The 20,750-nt window shown below is 35.3% G+C and overlaps 1 protein-coding gene across 1 annotated transcript in view; it reads left to right on the forward strand.

Moving 5' to 3' along the window:
- LRRK2 (leucine rich repeat kinase 2) overlaps positions 1-20,072 on the forward strand; it is a 136,502-nt gene extending 116,430 nt beyond the window's left edge. Inside the window, exons 42-51 of the mRNA XM_060657922.3 lie at positions 216-386; positions 1,618-1,718; positions 6,960-7,154; positions 8,203-8,396; positions 9,932-10,004; positions 10,793-10,977; positions 14,558-14,710; positions 16,395-16,603; positions 18,688-18,759; positions 19,351-20,072. Coding sequence (XP_060513905.3) covers positions 216-386; positions 1,618-1,718; positions 6,960-7,154; positions 8,203-8,396; positions 9,932-10,004; positions 10,793-10,977; positions 14,558-14,710; positions 16,395-16,603; positions 18,688-18,759; positions 19,351-19,472 — 1,475 coding nt within the window. The 3' untranslated portion in view covers positions 19,473-20,072. The remainder of the gene's footprint in view (positions 1-215; positions 387-1,617; positions 1,719-6,959; positions 7,155-8,202; positions 8,397-9,931; positions 10,005-10,792; positions 10,978-14,557; positions 14,711-16,394; positions 16,604-18,687; positions 18,760-19,350) is intronic.
- The last annotated feature ends 678 nt before the right edge of the window (positions 20,073-20,750 follow it).

A 20,750-nucleotide genomic window follows, 5' to 3' on the forward strand; every position in this document is an offset into this window, starting at 1 on the left:
TTATAAGAGGACATAGCCTGGTATACAGCTCATCTCCTTGACTCTTCATCAGCATATATGCCTAAGAATATTCCTTCTTGGGTGTATGGGCTCTAGTGTTGGGCATATATATATATTTTTAATATGAAGTTTATTGTCAGATTGGTTTCCATACAACACCCAGTGCTCATCCCAACAGGATGGGCATATTTATTAATATATCTGCTTCCTTTCAGGGTTTCGTGCACCTGAAGTTGCAAGAGGAAATGTTATTTATAACCAGCAGGCTGATGTTTATTCATTTGGCTTACTACTCTATGACATCTTGACAACTGGAGGTAGAATAGCAGAGGGTTTGAAGTTTCCAAATGAGTTTGATGAACTGGCAATACAAGGGAAATTACCTGGTAAGTGTTATTTTATGTGCAATAAAGATTATTATTTTTAATACCAGCAGCTTTCTTTCCAAGTTATTTAATTGTGGTTGTAGACTTAATTCATTTCACAACTGATGATTTTTTGTTTAGCGCATGAATATTCTTAATTCCTGTGACACAATAAAAATCACATGAGAAAGATAGCAGTTTCAGGCTTTTTAAAAATATCCCAAATTCATATTAATGTATTTGGTATTAAATTTAGAAGAATATTCAGAAAAGGAAATTGCTGTTGGAGCTCCATGCTTAGTGATTTCTGTTCTTATAAAGAGTTACTATGTGCTCATTAGCCTGGAGTGTTTTCATGTTCTTGGAGGGAGATAATTTATATGCAGCAATGGAAGGTTGAATTATTTATAATAATAATTTTTAGTAGTAAATATTAATAAGAATTAGTAAATGTTTAGTGAGATCAGATCTCATTTTGAATGGTTGTCTCATGTTTTTAAGAAATTCTAGGATGTTGTCATTCATTCCTTAACTATTACTTCAGTTCCCCTTACAAAATACTCTTTTAAATGTATGTAGCTGTTTTTCATATTTTCTGCTTTTTCTTTCACTTAAGGAATATTTTTGAGTGTATGCTACGTTCCAGGTACAGAGAATATAGCTTTAACTACCTTCTTTTGGGGGACCTTTAAAGATGCCCACTAAAAGAAAATTTATTATTATTCGGATAAACTTTCAACACAATCTAGATCATCACCCTTATTTTACCAGTTATCTTTCCAGTGACAATTCCCAGGTCTGTGGTTTATACCAACCAGAAGAACGGCATACCTCTTATAAAAAAGAAATGTGCACAAACTGACTGTAGGTATATGAGGATTAAATGCTTGCCAAATTTAAGTATTAAAATTAAAAGTAATTCCACAGAAGTCTAATTATTATATGCACAAAATTTTTTTCACAGTATTTGTGAAATGCAGGTGTGGAATGAAAATCTGTTATTCAATTGGTATTTGTGTCTTTTTTTATATAATAAAAAATCAGGAAGTCTTTTTTGATGTCTCTAGTAGAGATTAGGCTAGAAAAATTATCTTTAAGTTTGTGATATAAATAGATCCATAATACATATAGAATTATGGAGATCAGAGTATTTCTTTGCATGGTCTGGGCCTCTCATACACAATGAAAGGAAATGAAATTGTTGTTCTGATTTGTTTAAAGTTCTAGCATGATATGGTTTTGAATGTTTTAGATCCAGTTAAAGAATATGGTTGTGCCCCATGGCCTATGGTGGAGAAGTTAATTAAAAAGTGTTTGAAAGAAAATCCTCAAGAAAGGCCTACTTCTGCCCAGGTATGATTATAGTCAAAATTTATCAATATTTTATACAGAACATCAATATATGTATACACATATATAACCTTCACATATATATTCAGATATATAAGTAAACATACACATACAGTTTAAAACAGTCATAATGCAAAACTCCTATATTCCCCACCACCCATGGCACAAAATAAAGAGCATTGCTAACACCCTGGAAGCCCCCATATGCTTCTTCCTGATTGTATCACTCTCCTTTCCCTAGAGATGTAGTCACTTTCTAACTTTGGAGATAATTCCTGCTTTTCTTTTCCTTATGTTTGCTATCCAGTTTAGTTTCCTGCATTCATCTTCTAGTTAAAATGGAATTGTAATCATGTCATGTAGGAAGGTATTTTCAGTTGCTCTTCTAACCTTATTTTGTAAGCTTTATGGAGGTTGTTAAACATAGCCATTGATTATTTACAGTGCTGTTCCATTGCACTGTTTGAATGATCAACAGTATATGTACCCATGGTCATATCTATGGGTATTGGTATTGTTTCCAGTTTTTTGTTATTATGAACAGTACTGCTATGACTATGGTTGTACTTTTCTAGTGCAGAATGTATGAGAGTTGCTTTGTGGTATATACCTGAGTTGAATTGCAGAATCATAGAATATATGAATATCCGTATTATTTTCTGAAGAAGCCGTACCAGCTTAACACTTCTATTACCTCGATGTGAGTGTGGCCATTTCTCTATATATTCTCCCTAAATTTTAGTGCTATCTGGGTTCTTAATTTTTTCAAATATACTGTCTTATGTATTGATTTACATTTTCCTAAATACTACTAAGGATGACCATGTCTTTATATGTTCATTGGTTATATATGTATTTACCCTTATGGGAAATACCTGTTCATTATTTTGCCCATTTTTCTGTGGGATTATTTGCATAGAAATAAAATGAGTAAAAGAAAAAAAAAAGAAATACTAATCCCTCGTTGGTTATATATACTGCAAATTTCTTTTCTGAATTTGTAATTTGTCTTTTTATTTCCTGTAGGGTGCCTCTTGATGAATAGAATTTCTTAGTTTTAATACAGATAAATTTAACAACCCTTTTAATGGTTATTACCATTATGAGGTCCTGTTTTAAGACTTCCTCATCTCTCCTAGAGTCACACAAATATTTATCTATGGCTTCTTCAAAGTGGTTAAAAGTTTTGCTTTTGGGGGCGCCTGGGTGATTCAGTCAGTTAAGCATCCCAACTCTTGATTTTGGCTCAGGTCATGATCCTAGTGTTGTGGGACTGGGCCCTATGTCAGGCTCTGTGCTGAATATGGTGCCTGCTTAGGATTCTCTGTCTCTCCCTCTGCTCCTCTCCCCTGCTCATGTGCTGTTTTTCTAAAAAGAAAAAAAAAAACTGTTTTGCTTTTGGCATTTAAGTTCTTAACCCATTAGGAATTGAAATTTTTATCTGGATCCAGTTTTTTTCCATATGGATAACTAAATTTTCCAGCTTTATTTATTAAATAGTTTCTTCCTTTTTTTTCTGTTGATCGTTTCCCCCTAGTTTTACTCTTTAATTTGTCAGATACTCACACATCCACACAGATGTTCTCTTCCATTGGTCAACTTATATGTTCTTCCTCTAATACTATCCTGTGTTAATTCCTGTCACTTTATAAATCTCGTTTCTCTACTTATTTTTCTTCTCTAGGAATGCTTTAGCTTTCTTGGATTTAGTTTTTCTATATAAATTTTAAAATCACTTTGTCAACTTTTATGAAAAAACCTATTGTGACTTGGATTGGCCTTGCATTGAATCTGCAGACAATTTGGGGAGGATTTTATCTTCATTACATTAAGTTTTTCTATTCTTGAATGTGGGTTATCTTTCTATTTATGTTTTCTTGTCTCTCAATAAAGTTTTATGATTTTGCATACAGGTCTTTCACATTTTTTTCTTAATTTTCTTGCTGCAAATTGCTTTAAACTCAGTTCCTGGTTTGAGATTTTTTTTTTTTTTTTTTGAACTACCTAGGCGATGGGAATCTGGTCTACAAATGTTCATGAGAACAAGCTTTTGAATAACAATTTCTCAGGGTTCTTTTCCTTCCTCCCCCTTTGTCAAAGGCAACTTTCCTCATACCAGTGAAAGTGGAAGCATGGGGTGGCTTTATTTCTGGTTCTCATTTACTCTGAATATGTAGTCCTTTGGGGTTCCAGATTTATGGGAACAGGCTTTTATTGGACTCCACTTTGGGAATGCTCTAGATTTAAACTTCTTTCTTGTGGACTGATAAGATATCAGAAACCACACATCAGTTTTGCCTTCAATAGACAAATGCCTTTAAGGAAATATCTGGCTTTAAGTTTCAGTTGACCTCTCTGTCTTTCATTGGATTCTTTCACTAATATTTTGTCCTGATAAGTCCTATGATGTTGTCAGATCTTTAATATTTTTAAGAGATTAAAAAATAATTTCCTTAGCATTTTAAGTTACTTTTAGATGGGTGGCTTGTCCAAATAACCTTTCCCACCATATTATCAGAAGTAAATTTTTTACTGTGTCTTAATGTTTATTTATTTTTAAGAGAGAGAGAGATAGAGCATGAGTGGGGAGGGACAGGGAGAGAGGGAGACACAGAATGCGAAGCAGGCTCCAGGCTCTGAGCTGTCAGCACAGAGACCAATGCGGGGCTCAAACTCACAGACCGCAAGATCATGACCTGAGCTGAAGTCGGATGCTTAACCGACTGAGCCATCCAGGCGGCCCCTTATTGTGTTTTAAACTGAAAAAGATTTTAATAGATCAAAATAAGAGCTCTCTTTATGTTGTGGACTCTTGATTTTGTATCATAATTTATTGAAAATTTTTTGTTCAACTTTAATTTTTTTAACGTTTATTTATTTTTGAGACAGAGAGAGACAGAGCATGAACCGGGGGAGTGCCAGAGAGAGAGGGAGACACAGAATCCAAAGCAGGCTCCAGCTCTGAGCTGTCAGCACAGAACCCGATGCAGGGCTCGAACTCACAGAGCGCGAGATCATGACCTGAGCCAAAGTCGGACGCTTAACTGACTGAGCCACCCAGGCGCCCCGAAAATTTTTTGTTCAGCTTTAAAATGTTTACTCAAAAATAGCTGAATACATATGCTGATTTTATCAAGAATTATGTAATTATCTTGACTACTTTCCCTACCTTCCCCTTCCTAATTTTATTGAGACATAATCGACATAAACACTATGTTAGTTTTAGATTTACAACATGATGATTTGATACATGTATGTATTCTGAAATTATTACCACAGTCAGTTTCGTTAACAGTCATTACCTCAAAGTTATAGTTTTTTTCTTATGTTAATAACTCTTAAGATCTACTCTCTTAGCAACTTTCAAATATGCTGTGTGATATTGTTAACATTAGTCACCATGCTATACATTACATCCCTTTCTTATAACCGGAAATTTGTACCTTTTGACCCGCTTCGCCCATTTTACCCACTCCCATGCCCTGCCTTTCACAACCACCAGTCCATTTTCTGTGTCTGGAAGCTTTGTTTTGTTTATTTTATTTTATTCTTTTTTAGGTCCCACTTATATAAGTGATACAGTACAGTATCTGTCTTTTCTGTTTGATATATTTTGCTTAACATTATACCCTCAAGGTCCACCCATGCTATTGCAAATGGCAAAATTTCCTTCTTATTTAATTGCTGAATAATATTCCATTGTGTGTATAGGTGCACACATACATATATACATATACGTATATATCTTATTTTCTTTATCCGTTCATCCATTTATGGACACTTAGGTTGCTTCCATGTTTTGGCTATTGTGAATCATGCTGCAGTGAACATGGGGGTGCAGATATCCTTTAAACATAAATGCTTTCATTTGCTTTAAATTTATACCCAGAAATAAAAGTTGGATGGTTTTTCTCTTTATAATTTTTTGAGAAATTGCATACTGTTTTCCATAGTGGTTGCAGCAATTTACATTCTCACCAACAGTGTACAGGGAATCCTTTTTCTCCACATCCTTGCTAGCCTTTCTTTTTTCTGTCTTTTTGATAGTAGCCATTCTGACAGGTGTGAAGTGATATCTCGTGGTGGTTTTGATTTGCATTTCTGATGAATAGTGATGTGCACTTTTTCATATACAAGCTGGCCATTTGTATGTCTACTTGTCTTTAAATTTTGGTTATAACTGGTATTCATCACATAGACTTCTTGTATTTTTAATTTGTTTTTCACAGTAAAATTTCCATAGCTTAATTATTATTTTATTCTTTACTCCTTTTTAATTTCATTCATTATTTTGAGAGAGAGAGAGTGACTGGCTGACAAGCAGAGAGAGAGAGAGAGGGAGAAAAAGAATCCCATGCAGTTTCCACACTATCAGCACAGAGCCCGAGGTGGACCTTGACCCCCAAACTGTGAGATCAGACCTGAGCCAAAACCAAGAGTCAGACACTTAACCAGTTGAGCCATCCAGGCGCCCCTACTCTATTCTCCTTTTATTTTCAACAATACTTCACCTTGGTTTTTTTTTGTTGTTTTTTTTTTTTTTTTGTAGTATATGATAGTATTTGACTTTGACCTACCCACTTAATCTTTAAATACAGTATATATTAGACAAGATGGGTAAACTCCTTACCTTTGTCAGATGAGACACTGAGAGAATAAGGAGCTTTCTCTGCATCTCATGAGTGGAAGGCAAGTGGCTGTATCGTGGCTCTAATGCCACTCTCCTGAGTCCTGGTTCTGTTTTCTTACAGTTCTCTTCCCCACCCCCACCCTGTCTCTCTTGTTCTTTAGTGCTTCAAGGAAAAGCATGAAAACAGAATCTAGAATTGATTTGTGAATTTCATTACCAAAGATCAAAATTTCTTTTCCCTGCAACTGGCAGAAAGTCTATTCTGTTGGTGGCCTGTGTTTATCTGTAACATGATGTGGCTCTGCAGTATAGAGTTGAGTGTTGAATAGCTCCAGTCTATACTACATTTCTGTTCAGTTGGCACTTTTGGGATTTTCTCTTTTTTCAAGTTACAAAACATACATACAAAAGAGTATATTTTATGCTTAGTCTAAAACTAAGTATTATTTTAATGTAATTTTATCTGTAGTTTGGATTATTAATCTTGTTGCTTGGATTAGATCACAGTTAACAGTTATAACATGCAGTTCTACGTTGTGCACAATAATATGATCTTTCAAGAGGACATGTGTTAACTTGATGCATATTGTTTTGTTGTTTATAAACTTTCTCAGGTCTTTGACATTTTGAATTCAGCTGAGTTAATCTGTCTGATGAGACATATATCAATACCTAAAAACTTTATAGTTGAATGCATGGTTGCTACAAATCATAACAGCAAGAGTGCAAGCATCTGGCTGGGCTGTGGGCACACTGACAAAGGACAGCTCTCATTTCTTGACTTAAATATGGAAAAACACACTTCTGAGGTAAATCAAAATACTCTTTAAATTACAAATACTTTAGAAAATTTATTTTGCAGGTTATGCTAAAGAATGTATCAGTTAAAAAGTTACTTAGAAAGAAGTGAAATGAAAGCAATGTAGGAGTGTTGTTAGGTTAGTTTTCTGATGGAACAAGAGTATTTACATAACATTAAATAGTCTTTGTTTTATTTTAAAATCATAGTCTATGTTTGTCTCAGGTCAGGATCCCTAGAAACAGAGTTTAAGACAAAAGAGTCTTGTACAAGTGATGTAAGGAGAGAGTAACTTTTAAGGAAGTGAAGGAAGCCAATAGAACAGGGGAAGAAATTCCACAACAATGTAGTTTTTGAAGAAGTCTGTCAGTCTTCAGCCATGAGAGACTGGGGTGTGGATAGCAACACAGATTGGTCTCTCAAGGCCACCAGTCTTTCATTCCCACATGGCAGTCAGGCATTGGCTGCGGTCTGCCCAAGGGTGGGTGTGGCCACGCCTGCCTGCCATTTCTGACCAAGCCAGCTCCCAGCAGTGGAGGGCAGTTATGTGGTGGAGGGTGCAACTCTGAGCTGTTAGTAATCAGCACTCACAGCAGCTGGGGGTCGGTGCTCATGACTGAAAGAGAAAATCCGGGTACTGCTCTACAAGATGGGTCAACAAATTGTATTAGCAGAGATAAGATAAATTTCTAGACTTAAAAAATAAGCTAATATTGTGGCTGTTGGTGTGAAATACATGTTATGCCTAATCATTATTCTTAAGGTTGAACAATCCTCTCATATTATTTTGGTGGAGTGAGAAATATGGATACTGAAAAATGTTTTTCAATTTTAATTTTAGTTTTAGATGCATTTTAGATAGGCAAAGTTGTTTGCCAGTTAACTCATTTATTATTGACAGTTAAATAAAATCGGCATTGTTTTTAAAATTAAGAGCAAGAGAGTAAAAAGAGTTCAGTGTATGGATAATGATGTTTTTATTCTATTCAAATTCTAGTCACTTAAGCCAGAATCAAGTTCATTAGAGTGTTGTTGTTTTTTTTTCCTTTTTTTAACAGGAAGTTACTGACAGCAGAATACTGTGCCTAGCTTTGGTGCATCTTCCTGCTGAAAAGGAAAGCTGGATTGTGTGTGGGACACAGTCTGGCATGCTCCTGGTCATCAGTACCGAAGATGGGAAAAAGAGACATACCCTTAAAAAGATGACTGATTCTGTAACTTGCTTATATTGCAATTCCGTTCCCAAGCAAAGGTATGGTAGTGAATTTGACCATTAGAGAAAGTTCCATACATTTTAGATGACTGATTGTGTGGAAAACTTTGATTGCTTCAGCAAAGACTGCTCATTTTTAACATATTTCTATCAATATGCATATATTAAAGGGCATTGTGGGAGGCCACAAAGATATTCTTATAGATCAAGCTGAGGCAGTATGAGACAGGTCAGTCCTTTTCTTCAGGCCAACCAGCCCTACTGCTGGTATTACCTCAGTTCTGATTGATTTCATTACCACCCTTCACATCAGGTTACTTTTCTTTGTAAGTCCTCTTCAGAGATAATTTTCCATTTATTCTTTTTTTGAATATCAGTAGCCTATTCCATATTGGTTTAAAACATGTCAGTTAACTATCAAATTGGGAAAATACCTACTAAATGAATTCATAAGTTATTAATAGGTGAAAACGACTCAACCATTCTTGGTTACAGGGATCTCATTTCAAATGAATTTATCTAACTGGCAGAATTTCAGATGTGAGTAACAGGCTGATTGTTATAATACTTGGGGCAGGATGATTTCCAGGAGCCATTAAGATTATACCCCATATATTTCTCCTGTTTAAGCCAATACTGGAAAATAAATAAGTACATTAGAAAACCGTGAAACTCAAGTTTTTGGCAGCTGAAATATAAACTCCACTGGCAGTTTTGGAGTGAAATTATTTGGGTATTGTCAGAGAAAAAATTCATTCATCAGATGGTGTTAAATAAGCAAGGAAGACTTTATTTAAGATTATTCCAATAGGGGGCAGAGATTGAACTCAACTTTACTGATACAAAAGGTGGGAGAGTTAATATTGATGGAGCTAGTGGAAATGTACTGCAGTGGAAATGACTGCAGGTCATTGTGGGAGGCTCCATGTGGTTAACTGATCTGTCTTTGCTAATTGTTGCTCATTGAAGTTAGGCTTCTACCCTCCCATGGAGACTGTGAGGTGGGGCTCTGCTTTTCTTTTTTTGTTTTAATTTTTTTAATGTTTATTTATTTTTGAGAGAGGGTCAGAGAGAGAGTGCACGTGCATGCGCGTGTGCATGGGGGAGGGGCAGAGAGAGAGGGAGACACAGAATCCAAAGCAGGCTCCAGGCTCTGAGCTGTCAGCATAGAGCCCAATGTGGGGCTCGAACTCATGAACTCAGATCATGACTTGAGCTGAAGTCAGACGCTTAACCGACTGAGCCACCCAGGTGCCCTGGGGTCCAGCCTTTCTTGATGATTACATTTCAAAAGGAAGGCTCCCAGTTCCTTGAGAAAGACATATCTAGGTTGTAAAACTGACAGGCTGGGAGAGGAGTTACATCTCAAATGTGCAGAGAAAGAATTTACAGTTGTAAATTTTCTAAAGTAAATGCTGTAAAAAAATAAGCAAATTATAAAAAAGGGAGGTCAGGCGCCCATAGAGTCATGAAGAAATCTGTCTAAAGTTTAGTCAACCTAGGGGGAACATTATGGCCATCTTGGTCAATATAAGCATTCTTTTTATAACAATTTTGACATTTTTTTCTTTTAGCAAGCAAAAAAACTTTCTTCTGGTGGGAACTGCTGATGGCAATTTAGCAATTTTTGAAGATAAAACTGTTAAGGTAAATGTTGAATCCATTCTACATCAAAAAAAATGTTAAGTTCTTTGTTTTATGTATGCTTATCCCCACTCCCCTTCTAAGTGATTATAAACTCCAGAAGAGCAAAGATCACAAATACTCTTTTCACCTTTTTTTCCCATCAAATCTTGCATACAATAGAACCTCTATAAATGTATGTGGACTGGCTGTACATTTTATATAAATGAACTAAGGATAAAATGGTAAATGAGATCTGATTTATAATGTTAGGAATGAAAATAATTCTATTTTTATATAAATGAAGTGATAATTCCTTATAAATATATTGTGGAAAAAAACAAAACGTAAGTTTTAAATCTGGTGTGCCAAGTTTTTCTTTAGCCTGGAGGAAATCAATTAACTTTCTGTTCTTCAGATTCTCATTTATCAATAAAGCATTTATTCCTCCTTCCATCCATTCATCTTGTGGTTCCATCTATTTATCCAACATCCTACCCTTTATACTCCTTGTTATCAAAAAACATTACTAATGAGAGACAGACAAGTAGAGTATAACCCCTGAGTTATTTGCTGTACATTTTTTTTGCATGGAAAAGTAAAGAGATTGGGTATAAGGATGATGTTTTTGCATACCACTTGAATTTGAATACTGTTTTCATAAATCCTTTGAAAAATGTATCCTGAATTTTTATCTTAAGATCTCTAGCCATTTAAAATGGAATAGTAGCTTTTAGAAAGCACAGCAAATTTTACAGTGTTTCATTCTGCAGCTACTCAGTTTATTGAATGTGTTTCTCTTCTTGGCAAAGTGTAAAGGAGCCGCTCCTTTGAAGATACTAAATATAGGAAATGTCAGTACTCCACTGATGTGTTTGAGTGAATCCATGAATTCAACTGAAAAAAACATTATGTGGGGAGGATGTGGCACAAAACTTTTCTCATTTTCTGATGATTTCACCATTCAGAAGCTCATTGAGACAAAGACAAATCAGTTGTAAGTTATTTCTATCTATACAATTAATTTGCTACTTTATTCATATTTATTCTTTTCTTTTTTTTTTTTTTTTTTTTTTTTTTTGAGAGAGAGAGAAAGAGAGAGTGGGGAGGGGCAGGGAGAGAGAAAATCTTAAGCAGGCTTCACACCCAGCGTGGAGCCCTACTTGGGGCTCAATCTCATGACCTTGCGATCATGACCTGTGCTGAAATCAAGAGTCAGACGCTTAACCAACTGAGCCACCCAGGCGCCCCCATGTTTATTATTTATAATCATATTAATAATGTTGTTGCAACCCAAGCAAAAATCTTTTAAAATGCATAATTAATTTTTCTATTAAAAATGTCACCCAGCGTAGTCACGTTTGGGATAAAATATGAAAAGCCATGATGATCTTAGTAGTATTTGTCAATCTCAATTTTTAACAATTTCATTATCCCTATATCAAATTAAACATAACTTTGAAAGGTAATAAAGTCAGTATTTTACTTCATCTGTGGGTTTTACATATGTGCTTTAGATAACTTGCATTAAGTATTGATTGTAGGAAACATGCACCTCAGGAATAAAGTCATTTCTAGATTCGGTAATTATACACATACCCTTTCTACAGCAAAGTTAGTGATACCACTTTCAAGCAAAAATAAAACAGAAACCTTGTCCCCATTTGTTCTTTCAATTTTTAGAGTTGTGTTTTAACCAAATCATTGCAGTTGGCTCTCATAAGAGCCACATTCCTCAGTGAGAAGCAGGGTAGGTTGGTGAATAACAGCATAAATTGTAGTTCAGATATTGGCTTTGCTGTGTGTTGGTTATGTGAACTTGGGCAAGAACTACTCAAACATCCAGTCTTCTCTAATCCGAGGATCGTAATATATCGTACCTCAAAGGGATGTTTGGAAGACTAAACAAGAAAATTAATATAAGGAGCTAACATAATGCCCAGCACTTGGTAAGCTCTCAATAAATATTACTCGTGATTAGCATTAGCTTTGAGTCACAAATCCTCATCTCAGGGAATATCCTGGCTTCTCAATATCCATCTAATCACCTAACACCTAAATTTGAGAGTAATCCTGGACTCCTTTATCTTTTACTCCCTTTGTCCATTTAACTCTTCTAATTGACACTCAAATTCTTTCATTTCTCACTTTCCTTCTACTGCTTCCACAGGCCAGGCTACCATCCATCATCAATAACCATACTAACAACAGCATCTTTTAACCAGTTCTCAACCTCTGATTGAGTTCCTTCAGTCTGTTCTCAACATTGCAGACAGAGGAGCTCTTCTAAAACACAACTCAGTCTGGTGTCAGTCTCTTGCTTAAAACCCTCAGTCACATCCCATTGTCCTTTGTTTGAAGTTCAGATTTCTTAAGGTAGTCTACCAGGCCCTGTAGGATTTAGTCCTTACTTCCCTCTCTGGATTAGTATTTTGCAGCCTCCTTGCTGCCTGTGCTTTAGACAAGCTGAAATCATCTCAGTTCTCAAAGACAGCCTGCTCCCTTTCACCCCCAACCTGTGACTGTGATTTTCCTTTTTTCCTGGCCGACTAATATGTTCCCTGCTCGTTTTAATGCAAATGTCACTTCTTCTGAGTGGGTTGTCTTTGATTCCTCCTGTGCAGATTAGATGCCTTGGATTTGTTCCTCCAGTTCAGCTATTATTTCCCTTCACAACATCTACTTTACATTTTTTATAAAAGAATTTTCAAAAATGCTCTCTTAATACTGAACTTAACTGGTTCTCAGCATTGGCCCCACTTAGAAACCATGAGGTAGCTGAAAATACTATTATGCCTGGGACTCACCTCCAGACCAATTAAATCAGATGAATTAATCATGGCTGGGGCCCAGATTTCAGTATTTTTCTTTTCAGGCTCTCATGTGATTCTAAGGTCTTTGGGGTTCAGATACACTGCTATGTATTGTAAATTCTCATGGATGAGGACTTTTGTTTTTCTCTCTCATTCACAGATTTGTTTCCTAATGTGTGGTAAATGTTTGGATAAATCCATTTTCATTCTGTAATTTCCACTTTTTTTAAAAAACACGTTTTTATTCATTTATTTTTTTAATTTTATTTTTTTGAGAGAGAGAGAGAGAGAGGGAGAATGCACGCAAGCTGTGGAGGGGCAGAGGGAGAGAATCTTAAGCAGGTTACATGCTCAGTCCAATCCCACAATGGTGAGATCATGACCTGAGCTAAAACCAAGCATCGGATGCCCAACCAACTGAGCCACCCAGGCATCCCTGTAATTTCCACTTTTAATCAACCTAAAAAAAAAAAAAAACAAAAAAAAAAACTGAAAATATTTAAAAAGAAAGGCCCCCAATTTTTTTTATTTCATAGAGTATGTTATGAGATCATGGGAATCAACTCCCTAAAATTCCACATAAGATTTGGAGTATAAATGCTGTACTAGAGAGAACACCCAAAAACATGGCACTTGCAAAGCTGTTCATCACCTGAAAGAGACGAGGATCTGGTTTCATAGACACTTGGAAGTATTTGCTCTCTTCCCAAAAAGTGTCTCCTGTTGCCTTCGTCTCTCCCTGGCTAAGCAGATACCTCATTGCTAATTAGATGCTGCTTCATCCTCATTACCCTCCTCATTGTCATCAGTTCGCGCTGACAGAGGCATGGTGGGTAGTGAGAGATGATGTGGTCTCTGGAGTCACAGGCCTCCAGAGACTTGTCGAGTCCTGCTTCTGTGACATGCTGGTTATGTGGCCTCGAGCAAGTTATTTAGCCTTTGTTAACTTTCTCTCATTGCAGACATGGAGGTTTGTAGTATTTTATAAGATTGTTACTGAGGATCAAATGAGAGAACGCACAGAAGCATTTTATAAATTCTAAAATGTTATGTAATATTTGTACTAGTTTGAACTGTCTTCTGTTATATACAGCAAAAAACTCAGAAATTGTCTAAAATGTAGTGGCTCTCTGGCAGCACATATTTTTGCCTCCCTTGCCAGAACAAGAAAGAGGAAGAAAAAAAAATCTTCCTGCCCTACAATAAACTAAAGGCTTTTAAACGGTGTGACATTTTCATGTCATTTATCTGGTCGAATTGCAACGTTAACCATTTTTACTTTTTCTTGGTTGTTCATTCCTTCTATTAGTTCATTCTGCATCCATCCATCCTCTGTCCGTCTACTTAACAAACTGCCTACTTTGTTAGCTAGGCATTTTTTTCTAGATAGGTTCTTATCTATGTACATTTGTATCTGCTAGATGGATAGGTACTTTCCATGGTGACTCTTTACTGGATTGTGGGTATATTGAAAAGACATGGTCCTTGTCCTTAAGAAACCACATTTGCAGTCTAGTGTCAGGGACACACTAATTAATGAATACAGTTTGATACTTAATGAGGTCTGTAGTGTTACAGGTATACCAGTGCGGGAAAGGGAATGACTGGTATATTTTGATAGGTCAGGGAAGTATTCCAGAGGAGCTGACATTTAAGTTAAACAAACATCAAAGGCTAAGTAGAAGTTTGCCATGAAGGTAGGGCCTATGCTAGCCAATCTGTTTGCAAGAAATGAAGAATAGTGACATTCTTTTCTCCCTCTAGGTTTTCTTATGCAGCTTTCAGTGATTCCAACATCATAGCAGTGGTGGTGGACACGGCTCTCTACGTTGCTAAGAAAAATAGCCCATTTGTGGAAGTATGGGATAAGAAGACTGAAAAACTCTGTGAACTTATAGACTGTGTGCACTTTTTAAAGTAAATTGTTTTCTTTAAATTGTATTTTACTGTGGAAAGAACTCAGTGTGAAATTGACCCTCTTAACAAATTTTAGGTGTACAACATATTATTGTTCACTATAGGTACAATGTCATTGGTTCTCATTTTGTGCTTATTAGAGCCGTTTTTATACTTCAGACTTAGAGAGGCAGTATGCCTAATTTTACTTTGTTTCTACCTCTAACTAGAACACTAAACAACTCAGAAACAAAATTGCTAATTCTTTTCAGCACCATCTCTTGGTATCTAGCAAGTAGTTTAATTTTGGAAAAATAAAAAAAGAATAGGAACATGATATATATGGTTTCTTCAAGATATTACAAAGAATATTCACCAATGAAAAAATAGTACGTTATTGAAAGTGATCATACTGGATTCCTTGCTGACTGTACGTTTAGTAGTGTTACAATATCAAAGTTTACTACTTGTAATTAGACTACAGGTCCAAGGATACTTTGTTCTAAAGACAAAGTCACGAAACAATTTAAAAAATGGGGGGAAACCTACTGGACTGACCAATGCACGAACTGCTTAAGGATGAAGGATCAAGACACCAGACTGACAACCAGTTCTTAGTCTAATCAAGCACATCTCAGACTTTAAATCACGCACATCTTTTGTGTGCTGCTGGTGGGAAAGGGGACCACTCAACCTTATTTGGGGAGGGGTAGAGAGAGAGGGAGACACAGAATCTGAAGCAGGCTCCAGGCTCTGAGCTGTCAGCACAGAGCCTGAGGCGGAGCCTGAACTCACCAACCACAAGATCATGACCTGAGCTGAAGTCGGACGCTTACCGACTGAGCCACCCAGGCGCCCCTGTTTTATCTTGTTTTTATGTATAGATTTTTTATTCTCTGGAGAACATTTAGATTACACACTGTATCTATAAAATGAAACTTCAAGGTTGACTTTCCCAGAATGTTTTCATTTTTCTCTGGATGGTAAGGAGATTGACATTCGGAAGTGCTGACAGTTCTGCCTGGTAAAGGTTCCCTTCCTGAAGTATTAGAACTGTTTTATTTCCGGACACCTCATTTTTGTCATGAATTATTCATTGGCTCAGAGAAACATTTAGTGGTTTGTATTGACATCTTTTACATGTAAATGATTAAAATTTAATTTTCCCTTGTAACTTTTAGACTTCATGGAAAGAAACTTTTTCTATTTATATTGGGCAAATTTATTCTTTTCTTTCACACTGGGTTATATAGGCTTATTATTTATAAAAATTATATCCATTTTTAAAGTTTATGTATTTATTTTGAGAGAGAGAGAGAGAGAGAGAGGGAGAGAGAGAGAGAGAGAGGCAGAGAGAGAATCCCAAACAGGCTCCACTCTGTCAGCGTGGAGCCTGATGCAAACCTGAGCCAAAATCAAGAGACAGACGTTTAGCCAACTGAGCCACTTTATTTTATCCATTTTATTTACTTTAGAATTTCTTGAAGGGGCTGTGTTATCTTTGATAATTTATGTTTCAAGGAGAGAAGCCACTTTGATGTTCTGTATTTAGCAACACTCATTTTGTAGAATTTTAATGATATATAATGTATACTATTATGTATTCATAATTTAAAATGCTATATATAGTGTGCATGTGTAGACATCTGCTTTATCTCTTAATTGTTGATAAAATAAATTATTAATGCATACTTTATGGTTTTAGGGAGGAAATGGTAAAAGTAAACACGGAATCAAAACACAAAATATCTTATTCTGGGAGAGTGAAAACTCTCTGCCTCCAGAAGAACACTGCCCTCTGGATAGGAACTGGAGGAGGCCATGTTTTACTCCTTGATCTTTCAACTCGTCGAATTATACGTATAGTTCACAATTTTTGTGATTCTGTCAGAGTCATGATGACAGCACAGTTAGGTAAGTTTCTTTCCTTTCAATCTTTTATGATATTGTCTAAGACTTTAAAAATATGCTTTTATTTTTAATTTTAGTCTCACTTTCTAATGCCATTGGACAGTCTCAGAAGGTCACATCATGAAACATAGAACTGGGATACATTTTAATAGGGTCACTAAAAAATGGAGGAAATGGATGCTTTCAGTCCCATTAGAGAAGATTATCGCAGCCGAGCACCGATTCTCGGTTCTACTTTCTCTGTATCTAAGGCAAAAGAGGAAATAGATAATTTTGAGTATTTTTAACTTAAAAATATTTTTGTAATGTTTCTTTATTTATTTTGAGAGAGAGAGAAAGAGAGTGAGTGGGGGAGGGACAGAGAGAGAGAGCAAGAGAGAGAGAGAGAGAAATTCCCAGTGGGATGCTCACACTCACAAACTGTGAGATCATGCATGACCTGAGCCACATCAAGAGTCATAGGCTTAACTGTCTGAGCCACCCAGGCGCCCTGAGTATTTTTAACTTTTTAACCAAAGGTATTAAAGCAAATGCTTATTTTAACCAATTTAAACTTCCTACCCTTCTTAAATTTGGTTTTTCATTCTATCAACAAATTTATATGCTTGTAACAATATATGCTGAACTCTACAATCTGCAGGTATTGACAATCATGATGTTTTATGCAGACTTTTATGTCTTTTCTTGCTCCTACTTTTCTATTTAAGTATGAAGAAATCATAACAGCACATGAAATATATTTTCTACATAAATACATTCCATTTTTTTCTTTTAACTAATTATTAGGCTTAGAGAATAGTATTGACATATATACACAGTTGATCACCAAAATAACGTGGGATTAGGTTCTGCAAAACGAGAGTTTATATTACCTTAGTAAATAAGTCCTAGTGTGTTTGACAGGTGAAGCAAATGGTCAATTCCTTTTACAGGAATATATTAAGGAGCGACAAGTGTTACTCCTTACTCTCACCCACTTTTTATGACTGGATGTTGAAATTGCACAGGAGTTACACTAGATGCTGTGAGTGATTGGTGACTCTCAGCATACTAGCGTTGTATCTCACAACAATAGTGGGTTGTCTCTCTAGCTTTATTCTACCAAGGTTGTTAAGTCCTTTAATTTGTCTATGTTTGTACCCAAATCGTTGTTCATTACTGAAATTATGTGGAATTTCAGTGGTTTTATTGATTTTTAAAGTAAAGATAAATTTGAACATAATCCACAGGTGCGGCAGGTACAATGTGGCTTCACCTCACCTTTGTAGCCTCTGCCATTTATCACATTGCTCCCAGTGCTTTCTGATCTGGAGAGTGTTCAGTCCCTCTGGGATACCATGCTTCACACTGCCTCAATGTTTTTCATGTGCTGCTCATTCTTTGCTTATTTAACTTCTGTAGTTAATTAAGCCAAGAAGGTACACTAACTCTTTTTTCAAAATGGCAGCTCATATGTCAAAACCTTTCACAACTGAACACTGATTAGGTCCAACTTCCCTCTTTGAAGTTCTCATAACATCTCCCTTGCATAGCATCCATCCTGGTCACGATTTTTTTTTTTTCATTGGTGTCAATCTCCTCACTAGAATATAAATTCCATGTAGGTTGAGTCTGCATGTGTTTGTTTATTTACTTCTTTACTCCCCAGGGCCTTGCCTCCTGTATAGAAGACGTATGGCAAATATTTGTTGAGTAAATTAGTGAGTGACTTGAGAAGAAAGTATGGTTCTGTGACAGAGTATCAGTATATCACCCATCCAACTTTGTATCCAAATGATTCACATTTGACTAATGCCAAAGCAGTTTCACACACATCTCATTTAATATTATAACTCTGGGTGTATAAATATTAAACCCATTTTTCAAAAGTTAAATAATTTTCTCAGATTAACACAATTAATAAAAATTATAGCAAGGAATGGGCCACAAATCTTCCAACATTAAATAATTGCTGATCTTGGAGCATTTTATTCAGTATAATTGAAGTGTCTCCTAAAAAGCAGAATTATACGGTAATTTCTAATGACTTTTTAAAGTTCATCTTATTACATTGTTTTAACAGAAGACTCATATATTTTCTTTTAAAGGAAGCCTTAAAAATGTCATGCTGGTTTTGGGGTATATCCGGAAAAGTACTGAAGGCACACAACACCAAAAAGGTAGTGTTTAAGAAGATACTGTATTCCAAACACAGTACAATGACACTGATGATTATAACATGTTATGTGTTGTATACATTTATAATAAATATAACATATACTATAAACTTCAAGCATTTTAAATTGGTAGCTTCTTTATAGTGTAAATAATTTAAACATAAATCCTCAAAATTAAGTTTTAGTAGTTTAGTAGTATTTTTTCAGATGAAGTAGAAATATCAACCACTGTAAAATGAGAAGTAGCCCAAATTTAAACTAAACGTGGTTATTTTTCCTTACAGTTTACCTATATCCATATGAGCTCTGATTTTGAACAGTGTTTGAAAAAACTCTTTCAGAAAGTGAAACATCAGGTTATTAAAAGTTCACACTCTTTTTGAAGTGTAGTTGTTTTTGTAATACACTTTAAACATTTTCAAAATGTAGTTTCTTATGAATGGCAGTGATTTAGTAAATTTTTATAGCTGTATTTATATATATGTTTGTATAAGACAACTAAATATAAATGAACAAAATTGAAATAAAATAAAATAAAATAAAAAGGCCTTATGGCAGATCTTTGAACCATTATTTCATTTTTTTCCTTTGTAGAGATACAGTCTTGTTTGTCTGTTTGGGATATCAACCTTCCACATGAAGTGCAAAATTTAGAAAAACATATTGAAGTAAGAAACGAATTAGCTGAAAAAATGAGAAGAATATCTGTTGAATAAGAGGGATGTTGGAGATCTTTGCCTTTGGATGCGAAAATTATTCTCCTGTAAATATTTCTTTAAAAATGTTTACATATGAAAAGGACACTTCCACTTTTTGAAAAAGCTCATGTGTATATGAAGGAATGTTTATATATTTTATTTTATTTTAAATATAAATATGTGTAAAAATAATTTCACTGGAAATGTTTTAAAGAATTATTTAAAATATGGCATTATATTTCCCACATCCTAATTAATTTTGTGGGTTAAGTAATGAAAGGAAAGCTAAAAAGTACATAATTGCAGGACTCATACCAAAATTTACAAAGTGATTAATTTTTTTGTTTTTATCCATAACGAAAGTAAACTTTATTTAAAATTCTGCATTTAAACAGGACTGCTGTTTGATTACTTTCTAGGTATTTTGCAAAGTAGAATAGTAATATTAGGACTGGTTCACATGTAATACATTCCTTCTTAAATTCCTTTTAAATGCACGTCTCATACATGCTTGTAAACTGAATTTTCACCAATAAATCCCTTCATTGGAATGTGCATCCTCTTTGTTGCTGATGCAAACAATGCATTTCATGCATCTTCCCTCCATTTAAAAGAAAATGTCACGGAAAGTGCTGATGAGGAAATATAACATATTGTTCTCATTCCCAGTAAAGACATGGCCACTTTCTCTTTTCCTGTTGTGCAGTTCAATCTATGAATGTGGATACCCTGAAATTTGTATACTTGGTGTGAATACAGTGTTCAGTCTTCAAGTGATATTTTTTATGTTTTGATTCGGATTTTCAGTGGTAAGCCAGACTGCTGGTTACTTGTTTCTAACCTGCACCCTAACATTTATACCCACCTTCTTCCTAAATTTGTGATTCTGCAAATCCTGCATCACTCAGGAAGAAACCCTATTTCCAGAATTATAGAATTCCACAACTCCCATTGTGACTGTGGGGGCAAGTTTATAACACTCTTTATTTTGATGAAGAAGAAAGGAGTTTCAGGTTATGACAGGTAAAAATACCTGCTAACCTTGTCTTCTAAATTATACCTAAATTGTTTGAATATCTTCCCACAGTAGGAGTGTCAGGGCCAAGTGTCTAGGTAACAATTTGAGTGACATTTATGTCTTAAGGAAAAACTTTTTTGGTAAATCCATTGTCCCTCGCCAGTAGTCATAAATTCAAACAATTCTCTATGACAGGATAACTTGTCCATTTAATATTCTCAGAACTCACCAGTGTTGTATTATAGGATGATTTTAAAAATAATGGACAAGTTTGTTCC

The sequence above is a fragment of the Panthera onca genome, chromosome B4 (assembly GCF_046562875.1).
Source record: "Panthera onca isolate mPanOnc1 chromosome B4, mPanOnc1 haplotype 2, whole genome shotgun sequence".
NCBI lineage: Eukaryota > Metazoa > Chordata > Mammalia > Carnivora > Felidae > Panthera > Panthera onca.